Raw genomic sequence first — 25,991 nt, 5'->3', positions numbered from 1 at the left:
ATTTAAAATTAGATTCACTTGTTTGTTTCCAAATGATCAAATAGGAGTAGTAGACCAATTTCATGGAACAATAATACGTAGGATAGCTATTTCCATCTAGTTGTTACAATGAGAAAGACATTAGGAGGGGGGATTAACTTGAAAAACTGTCAGTTGGTACCTTTCCAGTAGTAATGGGAAAAAGATACCTCTGGCTGGATGCAGTAGAAGGAATATTAGGATAGCAGTGCTGCTAAATAAGGCAGATGTAAATAGATGTTCTTTAATGATTATGTTTTGATATTCAATTTTTCTAAAAAGCTGAAAACTAAATGAGGCAAACTGTGCCAATACAGTGGGACAGAAGGCTTTTCTCACCCTTTAACTGAGCTAGATCTAGTGAAGAAAAGTGTCTCCACGATATGGCCTGAGCTGGTATTCTTCTAGGTGTGTAATGAACAGTTTAGGCTGCCAGGCTGTGACCTTGAACATATAGATCAGTTAAAGAGGAAATGTGCCACACCAAGTCATTTAGCACTGTGCTGAGAGAATAGTTAATATCATATGCCCTTCAGGTGACAAGTATACGATTATTTACCTTCTATTTAATCACAAATGATGTTTGTTTGTTTGTTTTTTCACCGCAGCAGTTCATTTGGTCTGGTAACAGATGCCTGTAACTGACTTGCTAACATCTATGTTAAGCAGGAACATGAAGAGAGCACAATGCACCCCCCTGTGAAGTTCTGAGGGGGAAGAGTAAATCCAATCTTGGCCCTTGTACTACACTGGGGAGTAAGAACTTTCCTTTCCAAGTCTGTGGTACTCCTGACTGAGGGGGAGGCTTGGTTGCCGTGCTGATGGGGACGGAATGGTACTGAATAAATCACGTGAAATGCCTAAGCTCTTCAATGAAGGAGCAGAAGGCCAGCAGGGAGAAGACTAGCGAGTGATTCTGTTAATTACATTTACTATAACTTAACTGCTGTAGGTCACCCTCAGAGAGGTTATTAGGTGTGTTCTGCAACAAATTTAGTCTTGTGGCCATTATATCCTGGCAGGTTGTAACTGTCTTCCTGCTTAACACTAGATGAGCTGAAGCAAAGTAAGGCAATAAAGCAAATTTGCCTTTGGAGGTAGCTAAATTTAGCTACTCTGGACTGAAGGAGATGAAACTAAATCATAGCTCATGGACACTTTCACAGAATGAAAACACCCTGGAATTGAAAGTTGTTTGAGGTGACTATGCCTTTGTTAATGACTACTTCCAAAGCTGAGGAGGTGTGTCTGCGGAGTTGCTACCATTTATTACCAAACATCCAAGCAAACTGTTTACCGTTATTAGTTAGCTGTTGCCAAATACAGCTGAAGCCTCACCTTTTGATTATTTTATTGGTTTAAAAGAAAATTTGAAAAAGAATCATCCCTGTTAAATTTTGTTTCTTGCTAGATAAGTGGAGGAAAGATCTTCCAATACAGTGTGAAGCAGAAATCAGGATTTTAATAGAAAATTGCATTCCTCTGCTTCTCCTACCGCGACTGTGGCTTAGGCAGCAGTCACAACTTGGTTTACTGTTTCCGTGATGTGCTGTTGGACGACATGGGAATAATAGCTACTCAGTATGGTATAAATATAGCTACTAATGAAATAAAGGAAACGGATGACTCTGTCCCACAATGACAAGTTTTGAGAAGCTATAAACTAGAATTATCCTGAGAAGATTCTCTACGGTTGCATAGAAAGCCTAAAATAAATACTTTCTGCATAGAATAAATTGTTAGGATGCACTCACAATATCTTTTAACATAACAGATGGTCACAAAAGCAGGAAAACAAAGTTGAGCTTTCAAAAATATGTATTTTTCCTTTTTCCTCTTACAAGTATACATATTACAAACAAAACTACTCCGCGTGATGTGCTAGAACCTTGACTGTCCTTTTATGCAACCCTCCTCCTTACCAAATGACCGTGTTAATGCTATCTGTATTTGGAATATCACCATAGATCCACCCTCCCAGCTTATCTCTGACTGTTATAGTTTGAGCTGGGCTTTCTGTATTTTCTGCAGTTGTTCAGTGCAGGCAGCGTGCTCAGGGTCTTGGTGCCTACTGTAAGGCAGACAACAGGGACTGCAAGTCTAGATTTTAGGACTGCTCTCCCGTGGCAACTAGCCATGGGCTATACTGCCCTTCTCAAATGTATGGACGTTTTGAGGGCCCAGAGAGCATGTGGCAGAGAATTGATACCAGAGGTGTGGTTGAGTAGGGGTTTTTTGTTTTGTTTTGTTTGTTTTTTAACAGGAAGGGAGAATAGAAATTGTGGTGTAAGCCAGGTGAGATCTTTAGGATTGTGGCCAGCAAAACTACCCTGATAGAGGATAGTCCATGCAGTGCTGCAGCTTGCTTCTTGGAAGGATAGAAGCTATGTCATCAACAGCCTATTATTCTTTGCATTATTATCCAAGATAAATCCCATGAGGGGGAAAAATGGGTTTCATAAGTGATAATATATTTGGACTAGTTATTCAAAAACCAAACAAAACTGGTTTCATGAATATAGTACACATCAGTAGTGGTGTAGGATGCACCACTGCTGTGCTGGAAGTATTCTAATTCTTACCTATGGTAGCAGATGGTCTAGTAGTGGTGTGCTTCATGGTGCACTGCACAGGATCTGGGAGGGAGCCATTCTGCTGCTTCTAAGGCTCTGAAGCCTTATGTTGCTCCTAATTCTCATCCTTACCTTTCTAATCTTCAAGTAGGGAGATCACTTGTTTCGATCTTTTTCTGTGTTATGGCAGAGGTGAGTGAATTTGTGTGGTTCTTGAACAAGGCAGGGGTCTAGCCCTTTTTGTCTTGCAAAGTTTCTGTACTTTGACAAATAATCCTTCATACATATAATTATAAAATTCCAGGTAGTCTGGAATAGCAGCAGTGTTTCTTGGTTGGAGATTTCAAGGTAATTAAAGCTTCATAAGGCTTTCACAGCCTAAAATGTCGATTAAAATCGATTCTGATTTGTCCTTCATCTTTTCAGCTATTGAAAGTGACTATCCTTGTGCATCTTCATATCAGTTATTTTAAATGAATTCACTGATAATGGTGTCTGTGCACTTAATATACTAGCATGAAGCAACTGCTGAACTAGCTTCCAGATCCTCTTACTGCCTAATACTGCAGCACAGAGGAGGCAAAGTAGTCTCTGCTCAGAGCTGAGAGAAGACTGAATTAATTAGGCATTTGGGGCCTTTTAATATGTGACTCAGACCTAACCCTTTGCTATAAATTAAATATACTGCAGTCGGTGTTAATGGAGGATGTTGTATTAAAAATATTACATTATAGTGCTTCAGCTCACTTGGCAGCAATATGCAAAGTTCTGTGGTTTTCACTATGCAAGTATTCCAAGATAAAGATAACCTAGAGAGAAGATACCAGAGCTCCTGAAATGCTCTGCTTTTAGGGTTCTGTAAAATAACTGTTGGATCACTTTTCAGGTAGAGCCTCCTGCCCTTTTAAAATTACAAACTCCTGTTGCTGTCTTGACTTCTTTTTCGGTAAAGGAATATATCTTCTGCTAATCTAGCATCTGACATAAATATTCAGGTATCTCAGCTGTGAGGTAAGCACTCTGCAAAGTGGCAAATGAGTATTAAAAGGCGAGATGTAATCCTCAAACTAGCATCTAATCCTTTTGTCACCAACAGGTAATCCAGACAGAAGGTAGTTGTGACTGGATGGAGAATGCCTGAGCCAAATTATCAAGTCTGTTAGTCTTTGTACAGAGTTAGACGCTTAATTGACAAGCCCAAGCATGTCCAGGGACAAGCTAATGGGCTGCATTGACTTGCCTGGGAGGAGCTTTTGAAACTCCCGTGAGGGACAGGCACTGAGGGCGCCGTGCTTCCACAAGCACTTTCCGAAGCGGTGAAGCCAGAAATCCCTACCCATCTCTGTTGCAGATTTCTGCCTCCGTGCCCAAATTATTGGCATTCTACTGTCTTCTGTCTTTCAGCTGTGTGACTCTTGAGTGGGGAAGCCATAGAACAGGTCAGTTGAAATGATCTGTGTGTTAAAAATGCCAACAGCACCCACATGTGACCCCTGAAACTTATTTCTTCTTCCCTTCTCCTCCCCCAGAATGTTTATTTTCATTGTTCAGGTTTTTTTTTAGTTTTGATCCCTTAACAGTTTCAGTACAGCCTGCTGCGAGGACAAGGGTGCATGGGTGGGGAAGGTAGGAGACTCTTAGATCACTTTGAACATCAGGGATCGTGAAGTGGAATTTGCATCCTTAGGACTATCCAGGGCCTAGGTAGTAACTTCATCTGTGAGCTGGCTGCATGTTTGAAATAATAGGTTGTTGGTAGATTGCTTTTCCCTAAAGAGAGATTCACAGAAGAAAGGGGTCAGGTAGGGCACGTCTCATCTTTGTTCTGAGCACAGGGCTTGGGATTTAAACGTGCTAGTGAAGATCTGTTTGGTCTGAACTGCAGGACATAGGGAAATTACTGCCATATGGGTGGAAAACATGCAGGAGTGTGTGGGGTTTCCATGCTCTCCCCAAACGGGAGGTCCTGGTGAATGTCAGGCTTTGGAAGGAAATCAGTTCAGATGAGAAGAATGCTTTTTACCTCATCGTTGCTGGTCTTGTTGCTGAGAATCTAACTTCTTAAAATGTAGACTTGACTAAGGCTTGAAATGACACCTTTACTGTTCGGCATGCTCTGCTGTTTCCTGCCTCCTCCCATCCAGTGTCTAAAAGCTTAACCAGACCCAGTCTCTCTGCAGCCCAGGGCGGCTCTGAGTAAACAAGCAGGAGCGGCTGGGTGCCTCAGGTGCAAGTTTTGGAGTCTCTCCCTGCTGCCTGGCAGCCACCCAAGCCCTGAGAAAGAGCCCAGGACAATGGGCTCGAGTTTGGGAGCATGCTGAAGAGCCATAAAGAGGAAAATGTCCTGTAAATGAGTGATGGTAAACCTTTCTGACCTCATGTGCCAGGTTTATCTTCAAGGAGAGTTGTAGGCCCTTATTGCATAGTGTCCCGTCAATTGACAGGTGCCAACAGCTTGTGATTGTTGGCCTAGATTTAACCTAGTTCTGGTGAGGCTAGAAGTTGTTTGAACCAGGTCAGATGTAGGTCAGCTGGTGGCAGAGCAGTGACTGTATAGAGGAGGACAGGACCTGACCGCGCTCAGCACCTGCACTGTGGCTTACACAGGCCTGGTGATGAGGAGGAGGAGGGTGGCTTGGGTGAGCGTATGGACATGGCCGGTGCTGGCAAAGAGTTATGAACAGAAATTGTGCAGGGCACTCCCGTACACAGAGAATTGTTTAATGGAGCAGATCAAACAATCTGCCCGATCAGTGGTACACCTCTGTATATGTTTAGACGAGCCAAAGCGTAGGTCCTGTTTTTTTACTCTCCCTTCCGCCCCCCTTTTTTTTCCTAGTAGATATTTGGTATGCAGTGAAAAACCTTGGATTCTAGCCAGTCCAGTCAATAAGTTTCACTCATTAATAAGACTTGTTGTGTGCAGAGCAAACAGTGCTGTTCAAACAGTTTCCTAATGAAAACAGTTGTACCACCATGTTAACCCTCTCGGAGCTGGAGGCAAGTACCATTGCCTCCAAACACTTTGCTGCAATTTTGTTCTGACAGTGCAGTCAGACCCATCTGGGTTATGTTGCCATCCTTGATGTAGAAAGCAGTGGAACTCCCTTGCTGAAAGAGGTGACAGTGGTAACACCGTTTATACTACATACAGGTGCAGATGTTGCTAAAATCGTCCTTGAGTTTTCTGCAAGGACCTTGCCTGCATGGGAGGTGACTGTGAGTGAGACTGATTACGGGCAATGGTGTTTGGGAAGTGCATGACACACTGTAGTCAGGTGGAGGATTTCTGCAAGAGATTAAAGGGTACAGTGAGGATAGAAAGCAGTGAAAGTAAACCATTTCAGGTGAGGTCCAAAGCAATTATTGGAAGGTCATGTGTTTAAATGAATTCCTCTCAAAATGTTTTAGAGAAACTAGGCTGCCCGCAAACTGCTGTGGTTGAAGAATAAAAGTAGAAGCTTTGAAAATACACAACAATCATCACAGATTCTCAGCAGTGTAGCTTGGTGTCCTCTGTTCAGCTCAGTTCAGTTGTCTTATTTACCCTTTTTGCCATATTATTTTTAGGTTTGTGTAATTTTAATTATTGCTTTTCTAAGAAGTTTCAAGTCATTTGCATATCCAATAAAGAGCCTCGTAATGAATCTGCCTTGTTAATCTCTAGTTTAATGTTTGCCAGGAGATGGATCTGGTAATCTCTAAAGGACAAGCAGGGGGAAGAGAGCACTGAGGGCAGAATGAGCAAGACTTGCGCTGTGGAAGTGAGAGCAGAAACCCTGGCGGATACTATGGAGGACAGTTTTGGAAGGATGGCAGAGTAGCTTAGAAACTGGGACTGGAAATCTGGAAGCTGTCACCAGAAGCAGCCCGAGGGTGACAGAAGAATGCAGCTGCAGCAGGGTGCGTGGAGCAGCAGCCCAGCGTACAGGAGGGCTGGGTGGAGCCATCCGAAAACAGCTGAAGGAAAAGGCCAAAATTTGAGGGGTGTAATAACTTACTGCTGGGACTTCCATAAGCTTTGCGATTTCAGAAGGGAGAAAGCTTTGTATTTGCTGTTTTTGTAGTCTTCCATTGTATGGAAATGTGGGGTTTTTTTGGTTTTTTTTTTTTTTTCTAAATATGTTCTGTTAACATTTGCTGGGGTAATGTATTACTGACCTCTGGCCAAACTGCATGGGTTTGGGAAGCCTTGGAAATTTCTCTCCCACTAAGACTCTGTTCATCGGTGTGTTTTATCTAGCAGGATTTGATTAAAGAAAGTCCGTGTTTCTGTAGCAAAGCAATGGCTGCAAACTGTGTACAAGCAACTCTAGCAGAGAAAGCCTGCTACCAAACCACATTGCCAAAAACCAGCTTCCTCAAGCCTCATGAACATCTCTGACTGTCCTGGATTCTTTCATTTTGAATATGCTGCTTTGCTGAGTGCCTGGGGAGCCACCCAGCCCAAAGCTGCTTTCTGAGGATCGCGTGCTCCTCAGGCATGCCATGCTCTGCTTTGTATATGCAAAGAAAGATGCTTGGAAAAAGTTTCATTGCCCCTCAGAGAGTGCTTTACATAATGCCTTGAGAGACTGGGCAAGATAAGAGTTTCAGCTTTCCATATATATATTAGCCCTTAGCGTGCATGTACGTTAGTTCACAGCATGGAACTGGTTGCTGTGGTCATAACTACCAAACCAGCTGATTTCATGGGGGTAAGAGGGGGGGGTAAAAAGGTAAGGGGAAAAGCTCTACAGTGGTTTGGTTTTGGTTTTTTTTATGTATACAGTCAGGGGTAGTACTTGGGTGCCTCTGGGTTGCAGAATACAAAAACTGCAAGACTTGAGGGAGGGAAGTAGGTCAACAGGGCCTCAAAATGCAGATCTGGGAATCTGCTGTGACTTGACATCTCTAGTTGCTGCCCTTCTCCTGCAAAACTATGTAGTGAAAAGCCTCATCCTAAAATATTGTTAGCAATAACCCCATGCATGGAGCTTTCTTTTGGGATTGTTATAGACATCTGCCTCAAATCTCTCTCCAACAATTTTCGAGCTTTTCCTCCCACAAGTTTAATTGTCATGTCAAAGAAGTAATGATGATGTTTTCACTATAAGCATACTTACAAGCTTATCCACAGGGCCCAGTGCTTCAGTCTGTTAGGCGAGTATGACGTTAGGAATTTTAAAGTCTTTCACAATATGAAGTGGAAAAAGCTGCTCATCAGAAGGAATTCTGTATTGTGTAAAGACGTATGCCCTGAAGAAATCTTTCCTTGCTCTGAAGCCTTTCTTGAATATGACAGTCCTTAAATCATTGTTTTAAAAATTGTTTATGATGGAAATGTACTCCGGGGGAGCTATAGCATGTCTTAAACTGTGCTTCTGGTTTGTTTTATTTCCAGGAAAGGTAGCTATACAGAAAGAAGATCTGCAGAAGTATCATAACAGAGACACCTGGTTTCAACTCCAGCATGTTGATGCTGATTCAGAAGTACAGGTGAGATTATCTTGGCAAAGGAGTACTTATAACAGGGCCATGGCAGCTTTATGGGTTCTATGGCTCTAGGACAGACGTGTTGCTTCCCTGGAAGAAGGAAGCACTGCTCATTTGTATGGTTTAGGTTTCAGTGACATTTGCAACTTTTGTGTGTAGGGTGAGTTACAAGTGTGCATAAATCAGTGGGGCCAGGATTCAGCCTACAGAAATAATTAAAACTATGTGAACTATCAGGGTCACTGATGCAGGGAGGGGTGTGGTTATCTCAAGTATCAAATAACTTCAAAACCATATAAATAACTGTTGATTTCTCAGGGAGCAGAGCCAGCTTGAAAATAGTATTTGCAGGTAGTGTTTTAAATAACTATGTAGGCAGGTTGTCACAGGAATGGCAACAAGTACATCTCAGATGAAAAATACACTCCCTGCCAGATTTCTAGACCCTGCTCCAAACCATGGGAATGCTGACAATTATATCACTTCAGCTCCATTTAGGGTTTGGTACTTTGCAGATTTTTGTACACAGGGAGATTCCTTCATCGTACTTACTCTCTTCTGAAGCAGATTCTGTTTTCTATTACAATATTAAGTCTTGTGAAAACAGTCACTATAACAAAGCAAGAAATTTAAAATGGTGTAGCAGGATATCAAGTCAATATAAATCAGTTACTTTTTCTTTTTTTTTTTTTCCTCTAAGTATATATTACAAGTCACTTTTGAACCACAGTATTTGCTTAGGAGGCCACAGACACATATGTCTGACCTCTGCAACAGCCTCCAATAAGCGCAAGGGGAAATGCAGCTTAGATACCGTTGTGTAGTAGGGTTGGCCATAATGTCTTGGCTTTTCAGTCTGAATGCAGGTCAGAAAATAACACTTAAAACGCACACTTGTTCCACTGTGTAGCGCGGTTGTGTGTAGTGAAGCATACGTGAAAATACATTCAAGGTTAGGTTTTGTGTTTGTTTGGAGAGACAAATAATACATGATGCAAAGAAAGTGTCATGACAGCCTGTTCAGTCTGTAACATTCTCTTGTAAAATATTGATCCTCTTTAATGCCACATTTCAGTGCCAATGGTGATGGAAAGGCTTTTAACAGCCTTTTAACTTAGAGGTCTATTCTATTTACCCTGGTCTCCCTTTCTTCTTACCCCAAAGCCTCTTATGATAGTGATTTTAAAACAATGGATGTAGTAGTTATTTCCTGCAGGATATGAAAACTTTCCCTTTGTAATTTATCAGCTGAAGAAGGCCAATATTTGGATAAGCTTCTGCATTGTTTATTTTGTTACAGTATTTACATAGAGTGAGCTTGTGGAAGCTTTTTAGACCAGGATGCTTTCTAGGGCACCACTGGTAATGTAAGCTGTAAATTCATAACAGAAAGGTTTGCAGGCAGCTCTAGCTTTTGGAGACATGAGGAGCGCAATATTTGCTGGAAAGCATGTTCTCTGTAATTGTACAGTTTATCACTTCCGCTGTTTGTATCTTTATAAGAGCCCAACTGTAAAAAGCTGTTTCTGGGCTCCATGATAAGCATTTAATACAACTAGTGTAAATATGAACAACACTCTGATTTTATCGATTTACTTAGATGTTCCACAGTCTTTATGTTAAGGAGTCTGCAACAGGGCTTTGTTTTCCATAGTAGTGGGAGCAGATTTGTAAATATTTTGTATGAATTCTTATGCAAGTGAAGACAGCCAAATGAAGGAGTGTTTTGTGTTTGTGTCTTTTCACATTTGTGGTATCTCAGTTGTATTTTTTCTAAACGCTTTTTCATTTATAAGAGAAAAAAGAATATTTGTGTTAATGATAGGTATTTACACAATGTTATTCAGTTTTTCTCCAATCTTAAGGAAAATAATTTAAGATATTTTAAGTAGTTAACATTTGCAGTGAATCATGCAAATACTAGTAGTCAAAAAGCAATTTTAATGTGCCAACTATCAGTTTTATCATTGTAGCAGTTGTTCCCATTGGCCACATAATCTAGTGGATTAAACATTGAGTCATGTGCCAGGGAACTCCTGCATCTTACTTCTGGTTTTGTCGGCCAGTGACTTTAACGCTATTTTCCATGTTGTAGAGCACTTCATGTCTATTTAGTTATGCATCAGAGCACCATATTGAGGTAAGCTACTGTCACTCCCACGCTTTTGAATACAGTGAGAATAAGTGTCAGAAAGAATGTGACTTGCTTGAGGTCATACAAGTTAGAGTCAGGAATTAAAAAAAAACAACACCCAAAACTATCAAAGAGACCAGGTTTCTAATTCTTTCTAATTCATTAGGCCAGGATATGAAAGAAACTGGGTGACAGTGGTAAGCCTGTATAGGACTATTCTTTACTGTATGCAAAGGCTGGAAATACCCAGGTTTTAAGTAGACCAAATCAGCACAGTCAGAAACTGAAAACCAGCTTTAAAAATCAATGGATTATTGAAATAGTAGTGATCTTGGGTGCCATGGTTCTCAGATGCCCAGTTACAGGACACATTTGGCCTCATTTTTCAGAAGAGGAGGACTGATTTGAAATGAAGGGTAATAACTTTTCTGATATTCTGGTATTTTGAGCTGTCTGAAGTTTAATGAGTAGAATTTAAAATTTTGTTCTTGATGTGGTTTGGACCTCACTTGTATGAGTTCCAGAAATGGTACAGATTTTCAAATGGCTATACTGTTTTCTGTCTTCATACATAGAGAGGGAATAGTATGTGATGTGGAGATTCCTCTTTTTTTTTGCAAGTGCCATATAATACAACAAACAGAATTGTAGTGTTAATGGAATTTGAGTGGATTTTTATAACTCTTAATGCTGTACAAAATAAATAAGCCTATATATTAAAAAAAAATAATCAAAGTATAAGTGGTCATGTTGTATAACTCCATCAGACATAGATGCCAAGGTGTTCAGCTTGAGGCTTTGCATTCAGTTTTATGGTTTTTCCAACATTTCCTAATTCTTAATACCTTATAAAGATGTTTTATAGTGTCAGGAGTGCAAGGTGAGAGTATGACTTGATAAACTTTATGGCAGATGAGGATGTTACTGACAAACAAGACTATGTTAATTGTCAACCTACACAGATGTGAGCATTATTGTCAGATGCTTTAATGCCACATCTATTTATTGCTTGACAGCAAGATGTACTGGAGTCTGGCATGATTTCTCATCTTGAAGAAAAAATTGGGGCATTGTCTATCTGGGCGAAGAGCTGTTAAGAGGCCTGTAATCTCACCACTGCTGATGCTGTTCCGTGTGGTGCACAGTCCCACACGAAGCGGTACAGGTGCTGTGCAGCTGCTCAGCCCACGGATGCAGATTAGGCATTACCCACCCATGTGCCCTTTGTGGCTTTGGTTCATCATTTGGTCTAGCAAACTAGCTAGTGGAGATAATCAGCATAATCAGGTGCACCTGAATTTCCCTGCATCTGAGTGGGTGGGTAACAGTAGCTGTCAGAACGCAGCGTCCTGTCATTTGGCAATGGACTGTAATTGCCCCTTGGGGTTGACAGGCTCTTATTCTGTTGGTAAATCAATGTCCCAAGATCTTACTGGCTGATTTTGCTCTTGCTAGTTTGAAAATAACATGCTTGCATAGTCTGCTATAGTTCTGTCAACGCATAGTCTGAATGCTGTTTAGATATAACCTGGGTGATGAGACTGTTGTGCTCTAAGTGGTTTAACTTCAAGCTCCTCTGTGGAGAACAAATTATTAAACTCCATCAAAACTGTATTAAATGTTCGGTACACAAATATGAAATGACATGATTTCTGAATATTTCCATTTTAAATATACTAAAACATGTTAAATGCTGTCAGGAAGATTTATTACACAGAGTGCAGAATGAAACTTGACAGCAGCTGTTAAATGCATAATTCATGGCCTAACTTCCAGACTGGAAAACTTGTTCTGGAAGTACGAAGCTGTAACCAGGTGGGTTTGTGCAGATTTATTTGAAGGAATTTTAAGTTCCCATGTTCTGATGGAGCCTGCCTACTCCGCAGTGGGATGTCACCATGCCCAGAGCTAAATACCCAGTGTGTGACAGCACAGGCGCTCAAACGTTTCAGTGGGAAGTAAACCAGAAATTGAACCATTACTGAAAATGGTTTAATTTTTGCATCAAGAGACTACAAACAATCAGGCAGCCTCAGCTGGAGGGGAGGAACTAGCAACAGAAGACACAACTTTCTAGACTGTTTGAAGTCAGTAAGAGCATGATGTTGCACACTTTCCAGGGGATGCACCTCTTTTTCTGCTAGTCATCTGTCTTTCAGGACCTGCTATATTCTCGTTCTCATGCTTTTTGAGGACTGGAAGCAAAAATTGCAATGCTTTTGTGTGTACATCTCTCTTGATCCACAAATGTTTGCCTTTCCTTCACATGCAGAAATCTACCCAACAGTAACTGATTCAGATATTTGCCTGGGGGTGTAGATGACAGATGCTCTCAGTGGTCCATGTGTTCTCAGTGGCATTTAAGCCCAAGTGCACATGCGATCTTTAAAAGGCCCTTCCTGTTTTGAGTAGTTTTCCCCTTCATTTTTTTCACAGTAACTTCAGCCCTGCGTAGTTCAGGTCTGTTTTGTGAAGTTTGAGCTTTGCAACTCAAACACCCTTTGTGTGTGTGTAATCGGTGAAGTACTTAAAGATCCAGAGACATTCTGATAAATATCAAAATACGCCAGCATACTCCAAACCATCTAGTCTGTGTATGCCAAAGTGGGGGAGAAATGCAAGGGGAGTTAGATCATTCTGACATGTTTTCATGTGCAGGCTCTTGCTTTAAAAGTTCCCCTTTTCAAGTGTCATTTGAGTTACTTCCTCCACAGCACTGACAAATGTGAAATGGTCATGTTCTCTTACAGCTGAGTTCTTGGTATTAGATGACAGAGTGCTTTTTCCAAAGCCAGTCATGCTCAAGGTCTTATGTAAAACTCATTGTTGGGGGTGAAAAGATCTGACACAAAAATTTGAAAATTGCTCATTTCCCCTTCCTCCTCCTAAGAACTTTGATGTGTCTGAAACATATCTGTTTGGCTATCAACTCTATTTAAGGAGGTGGGGGGGGGAAAAGGCATGTAAAGAGCAGATAACCAACAATGAGGAAGCAAATTGTCTCACATTTTAACCTTCTGTACTCAAAGCTTTGTGCAAAAGATTTACTGATGTTAAGAAATACTTTCTTCAGACACCAAAAGCCCTTCCTCTTCCTTCCAGCACATTAGCATTTTTCCTACACAGGCCTTTGATTATTGTTGATTAAACATGCTTGTTCTTGAGTATGGACTGATACAAGTGCTAGATGGTGGACTATACATTATTAGTAGAAAACATTACTTACAGGTATGTTTGGAGAGTACACCTAAAATCCTTTTCTTGTGCTGGAAATCACTGCTGGCTCTGTGATTTGCTTCCTGTATTTTAGCTCGGAGAATATATCTAGGCAGTCTTTGCTTCTCAAAAAACCCTCTCCTCCTTTGTCAGCACCTTCCCGTTGAATGCAGAATCTGTAGCCCGAATGTCAGGCTTCATGAATGAAATCCCGGCCTTGCCAGGGTGGGAGTTTTGCCATGACTTCAGCAGAGCCAAGGTTTCACCACAAGATTTTGAATTAGCTCTTCTCCATTCAGTCCTGTGTGACAGTTAAAGAAGTTTTTCCCAGATCTGCAGAGGAAGCTGGAAGTTATTTCTCTGTTATTTTCCTTTGCCTTACCTTCATAATATTGTGGAAGTTGCCATGGTCTCTCCCATATCTGCCTGCTTCCTGTTCCGTATAAATCAATGCTTTTTATATATGTAGAGCAAATCGTGTTGAACTGGAATAGCTCTGATGCTGTTACTTTTCTTAAGAATATGGGTTTGAAGATAAACTAGGTTGAGCAAATTGTCTTTAGGAGCAACTGTATAAGGCTGTTTCACTCTAGTGATTGACAGAATTATCTAGTCTGTTAAACAGTTAAGACCGTTGCATGCCCACACTCCAACACTGACATTGACTATCTTTGTGTAGGTATTTAAATGCTTCTAGCGTAAAGACAAGTCACTGATGCATTTTGTATAATCTACTCTAAGCATGGGTGTATGCAAATTCTAAAAAGAAGCTGCTTCCAGGTTTGGTGTCAGCTTTCCAACACACACAGGAAATAAATGGGTGTTACCCTCTATTTTATGAACAGTGGCTTTTAGGTTTCTCTCTTCTAGTTGTTTTGAAAAGAGATGAAATCTGTTTTGATAGGGTGGGAAGATTCTCAAGGCTACATGCCTACTGACAAAATTATTTCAGAGTACTGAATCATGCATCAACAATGGTAATGTTTGTGATAAATGAAAAGACTAGTTATTGACCAGATTCTGCTTTGTGGCAAGACTTCCTGTGCGAATGTAAGAGTGCAGTATTCGGGCTTATCAGCACAAAGGGGTAAGACAATCTGTCCAGTTTTGGTCTGTTACTTTTAAAAAGCTAGTCTGTAACGTGGCATGTGGTAAGGAGCACTTACTGCAGAATAACAGATTTACATTATTTCAAAATAACATACCTGGTTTCTGTATCTGCAGAACACAAATTCTCTGGTGAAATGAAAGCTGGGTGTTGTTCATTTACAGTATCTACATACTGTGTTGCATCAAAGTATTTGAGAGGAGAACATGACTAATTATAAGGTTTTCAACCACGTGGAGGTATTCTTCCTTTAGAGGAACAGGAAGGTGAACACTGTGCCATTTGAAGCTGTTTGCCAGTTACTGAGCAATTCTGACACACTTGCACATACGGAGGCCAAGCAGACATCAATTCTGCTTTGCCTAGCATTTATGAATCCATGCAGTGTTCATTAGAGCTGTTGCACTTTCTGCAGCGATACACTGGATTTTGTTCCAGATTCTTGTGTGTCACGCTGTGGTCCAGCAGGCAGGCTATGATCTGGAGTGTGATCCTTAGACCTTTCCCAGCCGCCTGCTGCCCTCTGCTAGAGGGAGAAGCAGCTGTTAGAGCAGCAAACATAGACAGCAAACAAACTTCCTCCTGCTCTCAAAGCTGCTGTTAGGCTGTGACCTTATGTGAGGCTGCTGATAATACTGCAGGGCTGCATTTACCTAAAGCAGTAGCTGCACCCTTGGTCTTTCCTCTCCCAATCCCTCATGGACAGCATTTAGTGAGCCCTTAGAGTTTGGGTCAGTTTTGTTGTTTGCTTTTAAGCTTTACCAGTGCCAGAAAGTGACATCTCAAAGTTGCCTAAGGGGATTTCAAAGTAGACAGGATCTGTCTAATAACATTTGCTATATCCTGAAATAAAATCTGGAAGGACAGAGAAAGCAGCAGCAGCACAGGTTATCCCATAGTTTGGAATGGTCTGTGTGCAGTGCTGAGTTCTTCCAGTGCTCCTTTCTCCAGACAACTTTGTGGCAAGGAAAAGTAAACCCACATACCTGGGGTATCACAATGCTAAATTTGAGATTCCAAAACAATGAAGTGCTGGCATTAGTCATGGGCATGGTTCATGTCACCTGCTTAGCCTAATCCTCTCCTGCAACCCCTTCCTGTTACATGTCTTCCCTCCTCCATCCCCAGGAGCTGGGGTGAGACTGCGTGCAGTCACTCTGTACCGGCAGGAAGAAGAGTAAAGAGCCAAAGGTGGGTCCTAGTCCCTCTTTCCACACCTAGCAATGAGCTGAGCTGTGGAGCTGGTGAGGCTGGGGAACTGTGCTGGGTAAGGGTCCCCATTTGGGGTAAATCACAGAATGGTTTGGGTTGGAAGGGACCTTAAAGATCATCAAGTTCCAACTCCCCCTGCCATGGGCAGGGACACCTTCCACCAGACCAGGTTGCTCCAAGCCCCATCCAGCCTGGCCTTGGACACTGCCAGGGATGGGGCAGCCACAGCCTCCCTAGGCAACCTGTTCCAGTGCCTCACCGCCCTCACAGTAAAGAATTTTTTCCTAATATCTGACTTAAATCTACCCTCTTTCAGTTTAAAACTGTTACCGCTCATCCTATCACTATACTTCCTGTTTAAAGAGTCCCTCCCCATTTTTCCTGCAGGCCTCCTTTAAGTACTGGCAGGCTGCTCTAAGGTCTCCCCGGAGCCTTCTCTTCTTCAGGCTGAGCAAGCCCAACTGTCTCAGCCTGTCCTCATAGGGGAGGTGCTCCAGCTCCCTGATCATCTTCATGGCCTCCTCTGGACCTGCTCGAGCAGGTCCATGTCTTTCTTACGCTGGGGGCCCCAGAGCTGGACGCAGAACTGCAGGTGGGGTCTCGTGAGAGCGGAGCAGAGGGGCAGAATCCCCTCCCTCAGCCTGCTGGCCACACTTCTTTTGATGCAGCCTGGAACGTGATTTGCTTTCTGGGCTGCGAGCGCACATTGACAACTCATGCTCAGTTTTTCATCCATCAATAACCCCAAGTCCTTCCCCGCAGGGCTGCTCTCAATCCAACTAATCGCCCAGCCTGTATTTGTGCTTGGGATTGCCCCGACCCGGGTGCAGGACCTTGCACTTGGCCTTGTTGAACTTCATGACGTTCACACAGGCCCACGTCTCAGGCATGTCAAGGTCCCTGCGGATGGCATCCCTTCTCTCCAGCGTGTTGACTGCACCGCGCAGCTTGGTGTCGTCGGCAAACTTGCTGAGGGAAGTTTGGAAAACTTCCATGCAGGTGCATTCCCACATTGGAGGAGAAAGTCCCTAGCAAAATTGAGTAGGCTAGTGAGAAGTAGAATGATGGGATCACAAATGTTTTGTCCAGCAGGTTTAATAGTAGACAGATACCTTTTTTTAGGAGTTTTTGTGATAACAGCTATTGTTCTTCTGTAGAAGAGAATTTTAGTGCTGTGTGAGCCCTGTATATGAAGATAATTGACTTGGTATTTAATATTCAGACGGGTGGGTTGTATATTTTCTGGTTTTGTTTAAAATTAACAGTGAAGACTTGTTTCCCTGTTTTTTTAAAAAGTGTAAGATTTCTAAAAACTGTTTCACAGCAACAAAAAGGATGGAGATCTGGTTGATACTTTCTTAAGAGATAGGATTTAAGAGATTTGGGTAGATTTGGCTTCTGTCTTTTGAACTTAGGCAGACTGTCAGTCTTCTGTGCATTTACTAGAGCCACAGATAAAAAGCACAGACATTTCTAGTGTTTGTCGGTGTTTTTTTCATAAATCTTTCCCTGAAAAACCAGATCGCATCTGTTTTGAGTTAGATCAGATGTTGCATCTGAATCTACAGTCACTGGATCGTGTGGTGTGTGTCAGATTCCAGGCCAAAATGTGTGCATGTAACTGTGCTCTGAAATTGGCTCCCAGTGGTGTCCTGGTAACTTTGCAAACACCGCTTCTGGGGCCCGCCGCTTGTTCAAGATGCTAAGTGTTTCATGCCAGGATGGCAGAACTTTGTTGTAAGAATAATTTTAGGATAATCTACGGTCATGTGTTTTCTTTTTTCCTTCAACATACTGTGTTTAAATTAAACCACAAATTTGCAAATGCTGGAAACATGATACAGGTAGGTACATTTGTTTACTTTTACTTGCTTTACAACTGTTCTCTGGCATTTCAGTCCTCAGTAACTCACAGCTGCATTCCAAGGAGAAACGAAGTGGCTGGAGACAGACTTTTCCTGCATCTATAAAAACAGGACTTTGAGTCTGCCTTTTCTTTCCTTTGCAAGTTTATGATCAGTTTCAGTTTGTTTTTCAGATAACTCTGTGTGTAGTTCTTCCTCATACCTGTTAGTGTTAAGAGAATGTTAACAAGACTGGAACTGTTGTTGTTTAGTAAAGGGGATATTTAACAAGTGTAGTATAATTTTTTTTTCCTGCAGTGAGGCCCTTTAAAAGTTTTGTTTGCTACTGATTTCCTTTTGAATACTGTCTGCTTCCCTACAAGAAATTCAGTCTACTGATGGATTCTTTAATCAAGAACTGAGAAATGGAAGCTGGCTGGCCCTATTATGTGATGTTAGATATGATTAGGAAGGACGTATGACCTATGAACCCACCCATCCATATCAGCCGGCGTTGATGAAAAAGGAAGCGTTCAGCAGTTTAGTTGGCACTCTTTCAGCTTGTTCCTTGAAAAAGTCCTACCCTTCCAAATGTGAAGGGTATGCTAACGAGCATAGCTGCTTCTAGGAACATCCTGAATTTTTTTTTTTATGGAAATGTTCTTAGTAATTAATGCATTCTACTTCAAAATTGTCAAACTTCCAGCTGCTTCTCTGATTTTCTTCTCTGTGCTGAAGGAAGAAAGTTTTATGGCTAGAACACAGGCCTGGGACTGATCCTGGACTCAATTCCTGGCTCTGCAACAGGGATTCTGTCTGAGCAGGACCAAGCCGGTGTGTCAGCTCTAAAATGAGGATGACGTACTTTTTATCCTGCTGCATTATCTGATCTTTCCTGCTTGTAAACTCTGTCAATAACTACCACATCTAGTACAATTGGAGGCTCTTGTTATTATCACAGTAGTTCTTTTGGTAATAAAATAAGAATTTCTTTGTTATGAATTCTCGGTAAATTTATTGGCAACTCCCTGTTTCTGTGGTACATTTAATCCAGTGTAGGTGATCAATTGACCTTTTGCCAGTTAGATTAACTGTTAACTGATTCATTGCATAGCTTTCCATCTTCCCTTTGAAAAACACGTTATCCCGTATTTTGCAAACCAACTGATGGCATTGCTCAGGAGTAAATTTATGCAGATGAATCCTTATGTTTTGCCTAACAGTATAATTGATTTGGGGAAAAGCATTCTGTTTATGTAGGAGTTATATTTTCTGTGCATTAAGCCTACAAGTATGTTACTTTAGTCTTACTTTAATGTATTTGAGTGTTTAACTGGAAGCAAGGAGGTGTTCTGGGAATAGTGTAAGGGCTGCTGTTCCCAGTGATTCCACGACCTCTGTTTTGCTGTCTGAAGCTTTGAGTCACTTTTTGAGCAGCTTACCATTTTCAAGGTCTTCAGAAGAGAAAAAGGAGAGCTACAAGAAAAAATGGCTTTCAGCCCAAAGGAGGCAGCACTATATTTTTGTACTTAATGTAGCTGGGAAAATGTGTGAAGTACTACTGACTTTAAAAGATTTTTGCATCTTAATTTCTACAATAGGGAGCTTCCATCATAGTCTGTGTGAGATCGAGCATATTGGCACTGTCAGTAAGTTTGCATTCAGGCTTACCTAAGAGTACTGAAGCATTCTTTCTTTCCCAAGAGGGGTCAGTCTCACCATTGTTTAAGATCAGCAGAAATATTTCAATAAAAACATTCTCACCTTCTACAAAGGGATGTTTTCTCTAGAGTTCCTAAATCTCTGTTCCTGTCTCTTTATTTCTTCAAAACTTGTATTAGTGTTGATTCCTCTAGTAAAGGTAATACACAGGATACCAGTGAAGTTGGCAGCAGTATTTTTACAGGTCTGTAATATATACTTGTTCTCTAGAGACTTGTGGTTTAGCTCCTGTGATAAAATGTGACTTTTGACCAGTAGAATAGAGAATAGTGAAGAATAAGGGAGAATGTAGTAAAACTAAAGCCAGAAAACCATTCTGCTTAACTGAAGTTCTCAGGTGGTTGTGTGCTTAGCCCTTGTTACACATGGGTGCGATGGGCACTGTAGTGCTACTGAGTCTTAAAGAGTTGGGTCTAGAAGTGGCTTTACGCATTTGTGCAGAGAAATCCTTCTCTCATTCATGAGGACAGGCTTCAGTTTAGAAGAAGGTGACAGATAATGACATTTGTGTACACTGACAGGGTGAATGAGGATTTGTGTCTTGCTGAAGTGGACATGAGAATCAGGAGTCTGACAGCCAAATGCAACATGTTTGGGTTTTGCATTGTTTGTTTTTGTTATTTTGTTTAAAATGATGCAAAAGATGCCTGGCAGGAGCCATCTTTTTAAACTCCCACACATGTTTGGGTCCTTCCCTGTTGAAAATGCCAGCAAGCTGCTGCTATGCCTCTGCAATATGGGCTTTTATACAGCTTGGAGAGGTCTTTTTTTTTCTCTTTTTTTTTTTTCTTGTTTTCTGGACAAGCACCAGTATCATCTGCCACATGTACTTGAAAGACCTATGTTCCAGCCCTTGGACAGGGAAAAACCACTACTAAATCAGAATACTGAAGGTGTAAGTAGGTGACAGAGGATTGAGGAGTGAAAGCGTGAATGCAGCAAAGTGTGAAGTGTGCGCTCAAGATAGTGCAGAAAGAATGGTACCGAGAAAGGGGTATACAAGGAAGGGGATAGAATGATTGTTGCAGTAAGAAACAGAATCTCTCCTAGGCTTCTTCAGGACAAGTCTTTGGGCACTGACTTCAGTGTTTGTTTATACTGCTAAATGTAAGAAGACTGGGGAATGAGCTTGAACTGAACTTCTGCATGTCCATGCTACTTAATTGTTACTGCACTCCCTGCTCTGTTTTGGACTGCTCTCACCAGCTTTTGTCCAGACAAATCTGCTGTAGAGGAAATAGATCTTAGTAGCATAGGTGAAACTGGAGACCAGGGTTTTGATCTTCACTCTCCTCTGTTCTGCAGGATAGACATCCTCATAGAGCAGGAGGTTGCTGTAACCGGTCAGAAGAGACACCAAAGTCTCTGGCAAGAGTTCTACTCATGTGCAAAAAGAGGAAGGGTTAAATCTGGACGATCTTATGAAAGGGGTGGCAACAGACTTGTGTATGAGTTGAGGTAGATCTGAGTCAAAGATGACACCCACATTAGAGCTCTGACTAACTAGCAGGGTGGATTTTAGGGTCCTTTGGTAATAAGAGTGGAGGGGAGCTGGTTATGAAGGTGAATGACTCAGTTTTGGCCATGATGATTTGCAGATGATCACACAGTTGCTGGCGTGTCAGAATAGGTCAATAACAAAATGTATTTTGCATTTAGTATATATACACTTTAAGAGTGATGCTGAGTTTTTGCTAGTGGGAGTGGATACTCGTGTTTTGAAATGCCGTACAGTTAGTAAGAGGAATACAGTTTGTATTCGTGATTGCCTTTATTTTCTTAGTGTGTTTGAGCATAACAACTTGGCCCAGGTCATAATAAAGTTAATGTGATGGTAAGGAGTTGAAGACTGTGTAATATTAGATGCTATGAATGCTGGCAACATGGTTGAACTTTTTTTTTGGTAGCCGCTCATTGTAGTTTTACTGATACTTGTCTCACAGTTTATATTATTTCATAATTTTTGTTTTTCTAATATTTAAAACATGTAAGTATGCGTTTATAATACTGCTGTGATGTCTTTCACTGACTGTGTTGCAGATCTTTGCTTAATATTTAAAATGCTAAATATCGATAAAGCTCTGACACAACATTTTTGTCAGACCACAGATGCTCCATATCCCTCAATTAGTAAAAAATACAGAGATAAGATAATTGTGGGAGTTATGCACTTAAATTTAGTGAAAGGGCTACTAATCTGGGTTCTCTGGCAGGTGAAATATGTTAGCCATACAGCTATTACTTAATCTTTAAATTTCTGGAATTACTTGCATTAACTGACTTGCTTTGTTTTAAGTTTGAATGGTGTGGCTGGCTATGCATAAAACTAATTTTTCATATGGTGTTTTTGGTGTGTTTCAGGGGAAGGTCCACCTTGAGCTGAGACTGAGTGAAGTCATAACAGACACTGGTGTCGTCTGCCATAAGCTTGCAACACGGTAGGATTTGAAATGTAACTGCGGAGTTATGGGAAACACACTAAATACGGATGTGTGCAATGCTTCATTTAAAAATAGTTGGAAGAATCAAAATACTGATTGGACATTGAATGCTCTTAATCAGTCCTTATGAATTTATACGATGCGAGATTTTTTTTCATTTTCTCTTCTTCTCTCCACACAATCTACATAATTTTCTTCCTAATAATCTTCAATGTTAGTAAAGCACTTATCCAATTTATTCGTGGCATAAACAGTAAAAAGACATCAAAGGATAATATTAATGTCCTTCTGATTTGCATTAAGGACCTGACTAGCTAAGCAAATTTGTAGCGCAACTTGTGCGATGACAGAGCGTTACAAAGCAGACTTAACAAACAAAAGTCTGCCATCAGTTATTAAAGCAGTCTCAGAATCAGCCATCCAATCTCACTCAAATGAACTGAAACCTAGAAGCCGCAGGACTCAGATAGGAGTCAAGATTTCGCCTTCCTCTGAGGAGGAGTCTGGAAGACCATTGCTCTCTGACCACACCAAAGCCTTTCAGGTGGCTACTTCAGGAGCAGTAGCAGAGCTGGTTGGCTTCTGTCAGGAATCTGCTTTGTGTTCTCTGTCTGGCAGAAGAGCTGTCAAAATCGGAGTGTTGGCATCATACACTTCTAGGTATTTGGCAATGGTGTCAATAGAAAAAAAAGCTCTGTGAGGACAGTTCTGACCAGCCCTATTTTCAGACCAGTATTTGACATCATTTTGTTTTACTGCCTTTGTTAATAAGCTGTCACGGTGGTCTCAACATCTAGGACCTGTTAATAAATGCAGGTGAGCCATGTGGTTGTTGACCTCCATCCTTCTAGGCGCACTGTTGATGTGAGGGATGTGCTGGGGTGTGTGATCTTGCATGCCTGTGCGTATTGCCCTCTAGCCATCCAGGCCCTACCAGAGCTCTGCGAGTAGGTGCATTTGAAATCATTCTCTTCGCAGTTTGCTGTGATGAGGCAGAGTGAATAACAGGGATAGCCTGGTGCAAGTTGCTGCGTAGGCTCTGAGCTCCAGCGAACTTATTAACCAGGGCACAGTGCCACTGGAACACAGCTGTACCTCTTTCAGAACAAAAGTTGCTATGTCAGTATAGCTGTGCAGCACCTGGAGGGCTCAGCCTTCCTTTAACGACTACCTGAGGACTCTCATTGTGTCATTTTCCATTGTGCAGTTTGAACATGACCGAGTGATGATGATCACAGGCATTCTGAGAAACCAGGGTTCAAACCTGCATCTACAAAGTCCTAGGCTGGCATCTTTTGTTGAAGTGTTATTTGTATTGCTGTAGGTCCTAGAGCTTTGCAGGAGCGGCGGAAATAGAAGTTTATCTTGATTCGAATCCAGCCCTTGGCTCCTAGAAACAAAACTTGAAAATCAGAGCCCAAGCAAGCTTTTGGCTGCTGAAGGCGTCTTTTCCCATTGTTGTCTTCTCTTCTGTAGCTGACCTGGGCACTCTGGTGCTGGCTAGTTTCCATGGCTATTTGTTATTTCGGTGGTAAGTGAGAGTAGAGCTTAGCAGTTTAGATAAGGGAATTGGAAAATTAAAGTTTCTAGAATGTGTAGTTCCGTTGGTGCAGTTTTTCATGGCAATGTGTCTTACGAGTGAGGGGAAAAAAAAAGGGAAGGATGAAGAAAAAGAAAGGGGAATGATTACACTGGGGAAATAAAAAGCACTTCAGAATGTCATCCAGCATTGTCTTCATGCCACACTGTTTGCTTTAGGAAGGTATACAGCAAACTGCAGCTCTTAATGTTTTTCCACATGATCTGTAATCTTGTTCAGGTTTGTTCAGGGATAGTGTATTGGTTTTGTGTGGCAAGGTTTTGGTAGCAGGGGGGGTTTCAGGGGTGGCTTCTGTAAGAAGCTGCTGGAAGCTTCCCCTGTGTTCTGGAGAGAGCGAGCCCATACCAGCCAGCTCTAAGACGGACCCGCCGCCGGCCAAGGCCGAGCCAATCAGTGATAGTGGTAACGCCTCTGTGATAACATTTTTAAGAAGGAAAAAAAAGGTTGGGACAGAGAGAAACAGCCGCCGGAGTGAGGAGTGAGAACATGTAAGAGAAACAAGCCTGTGGACACCCAGGTCAGTGAAGACGGAGGGGAGGAGATGCTCCAGGCGCCGGAGCAGAGATTCCCCTGCAGCCCGTGGTGAAGACCCTGGTGAGGCAGGCTGTCCCCCTGCAGTCCAGGGAGGTCCACGGTGGAGCAGATCTCCACCTGCAGCCCACGGAGGACCCCACGCCGGAGCAGGTGGGTTCCCGAAGGAGGCTGTGACCCCGTGGGAACCCCGTGCTGGAGCAGGTTCCTGGCAGGACCTGCGGATCTGTGGAGAGAGGAGCCCACGGAGCAGGTTTTCTGGCAGGACTTGTGACCCCGTGGGGGACTCACGCTGGAGCAGTGTGCTCCTGAAGGACTGCACGCCGTGGAAAGGACTCACACTGGAGCAGTTCGTGAAGAACTGCAGCCTCTCGGAATGGCCCACATTGGAGGAGTTCGTGGAGGACTGTCTCCCGTGGGTGGGACCCCACGCTGGAGCAGGAGAAGAGTGTGATGAGCCCTTGCCCTGAGGAGGTGAAGTGGCAGAAAATAACGTGTGATGACCATAAACCCCATCCCTGTCCCCCTGTGCCGCTGGGGGGGCTTGGTGGTGAAATCCGGGAGTGAAGTTGTGCCAGGGAAGAAGGGAGGGGTGGTGGGAAGGTGTTCTGAGATTTCGTTTTATTTCTCATTACCTTGCTCTGGTTGATTTGTAATAAATTGAGTTAATTTTCCCAAATGGAGTCTGTTTTTGCCCGTGACGATAATTAGTGAATGATCTCTCCTGTCCTTATCTTGACCCACAAGCTTTTTGTTATATTTTTCTCTCCCCTGTCCAGCTGAGGATGGGGGAGTGATAGAACGGCTTTGGTGGGCACCTGGTGTTCAGCCAGGGTCAACCCATCTCAGATAGTTTGGTTCTAATGCTTTGGCATGTAAGAAAAGAGTGCAGTAATTAAGCAATGCTCAACTAAATGTCTGCATATCTTGAATTTGCCAGTGGGAAGAGCAGCAAAGGTAGGGGAGGCCTTTGTTATAGGTAGTTCATGAGTGAAAAGCAGAGATGGTGTATTACGGGAGTGCAGCTTCTGATTGAGTTTTGTGAAGATAACTGATTTTCTTGTGGACAGCTCACAGATTTGTTGCAGTGAGCAAGACAAGGCTGTAAAACCATGAGCAAGAACCTAGAATCGCTTCATCTTTAAAACAGACTTTCTGATGAATCTAACTCTTGTCTTGTGAACTTCCTTGACTTCCTTTCTTTAAGTTTAAAAAAAATATATTTTTTTATAATTTTTCTTAATGGAGCTCTTAGCTGCAAAGATAAGTGCTACCCTGCAAATGGCCTCATAGATATAACTGGTTAAACAATTCAGGTTTCCAAGGAGAACAAAAGCCGATTCCACTGGGCAGCTGTTTAAAAATACCTTAGAGATGCATGCTTTTTTAAGCCCCAGAATAGTGCTTGTTTTCAAAGACACTTACGCAGACTGAATGAAGACTAGGCCTAGTTAGGAAACTTTTTTTACCTATCCAGAAAATAAATAAAGCTCAGTTTTACAGCTTACCCATAGGTCTTCACCAGTGTGCCCTCTCAGTCTGTTCACACTGCTGCCACCTCTGCATTCCAGAAAGCCTCAAAAGCAGCTGGGGCCTTGCTGAGCCAGCCTGCAGTCCCGTGGAGCACAGCGAACAGTCAGCTGGACAGGTGGATGGGAAAATTCATCTGAATGGAAGGGCAAATCAAAATGAAGTGCTGAGCTCTTGAACATTTAGTAGTAGTTTATTGCAAAATGCAAAAGGCATGTGAGGTTCCTTAGCCTCTGCAGAGGAAGCAAAAAATTAGTTTAAAAACTGTTACCTAATAGCTTCTCCTTAGGAAACATTCAATACTTTCATTTAGCTCTAAACCACTAAGCTGTTGTGCTTCATCAGAGCCCTACAGAGGCCCTAGTCTCGGCCAGCTGCTACAGCACAATCTCCTGGACTGAATCTCTGCAAAAGAGATTATAAGGAGAGGCATTAGTGGATTTAAAAGTTACATTGACAGTAAAGGTGTGGGTACCACACTCAGACTTCTTGTGTCCCCCGGCAGCTCCTGCTGTCATCCTCTGTAAGAACCACAACTCTCACTTGTGCATGCTCCTTCTGGGAACACTTTGCTACTTGTGGGCTCC

At 42.2% G+C, this 25,991-nt stretch overlaps 1 protein-coding gene across 4 annotated transcripts in view; it reads left to right on the top strand.

Annotated features, from left to right (window-relative positions):
- The window catches only part of RASA3 (RAS p21 protein activator 3), a 134,423-nt gene that overhangs the window by 54,481 nt on the left and 53,951 nt on the right, over nucleotides 1-25,991 (top strand). For all 4 annotated transcript variants that reach the window (XM_049834083.1, XM_049834086.1, XM_049834085.1 and 1 more), the window contains exons 4-5: nucleotides 7,975-8,069; nucleotides 21,664-21,740. In XM_049834083.1, the coding sequence (XP_049690040.1) occupies nucleotides 7,975-8,069; nucleotides 21,664-21,740 (172 nt within the window). The remainder of the gene's footprint in view (nucleotides 1-7,974; nucleotides 8,070-21,663; nucleotides 21,741-25,991) is intronic.

Source organism: Accipiter gentilis, chromosome 31, assembly GCF_929443795.1.
Source record: "Accipiter gentilis chromosome 31, bAccGen1.1, whole genome shotgun sequence".
Taxonomy (NCBI): domain Eukaryota; kingdom Metazoa; phylum Chordata; class Aves; order Accipitriformes; family Accipitridae; genus Astur; species Astur gentilis.
The sequence above is the reverse complement of the archived record's forward strand: the minus strand, read 5'-3'. Positions and strand labels throughout refer to the sequence as shown.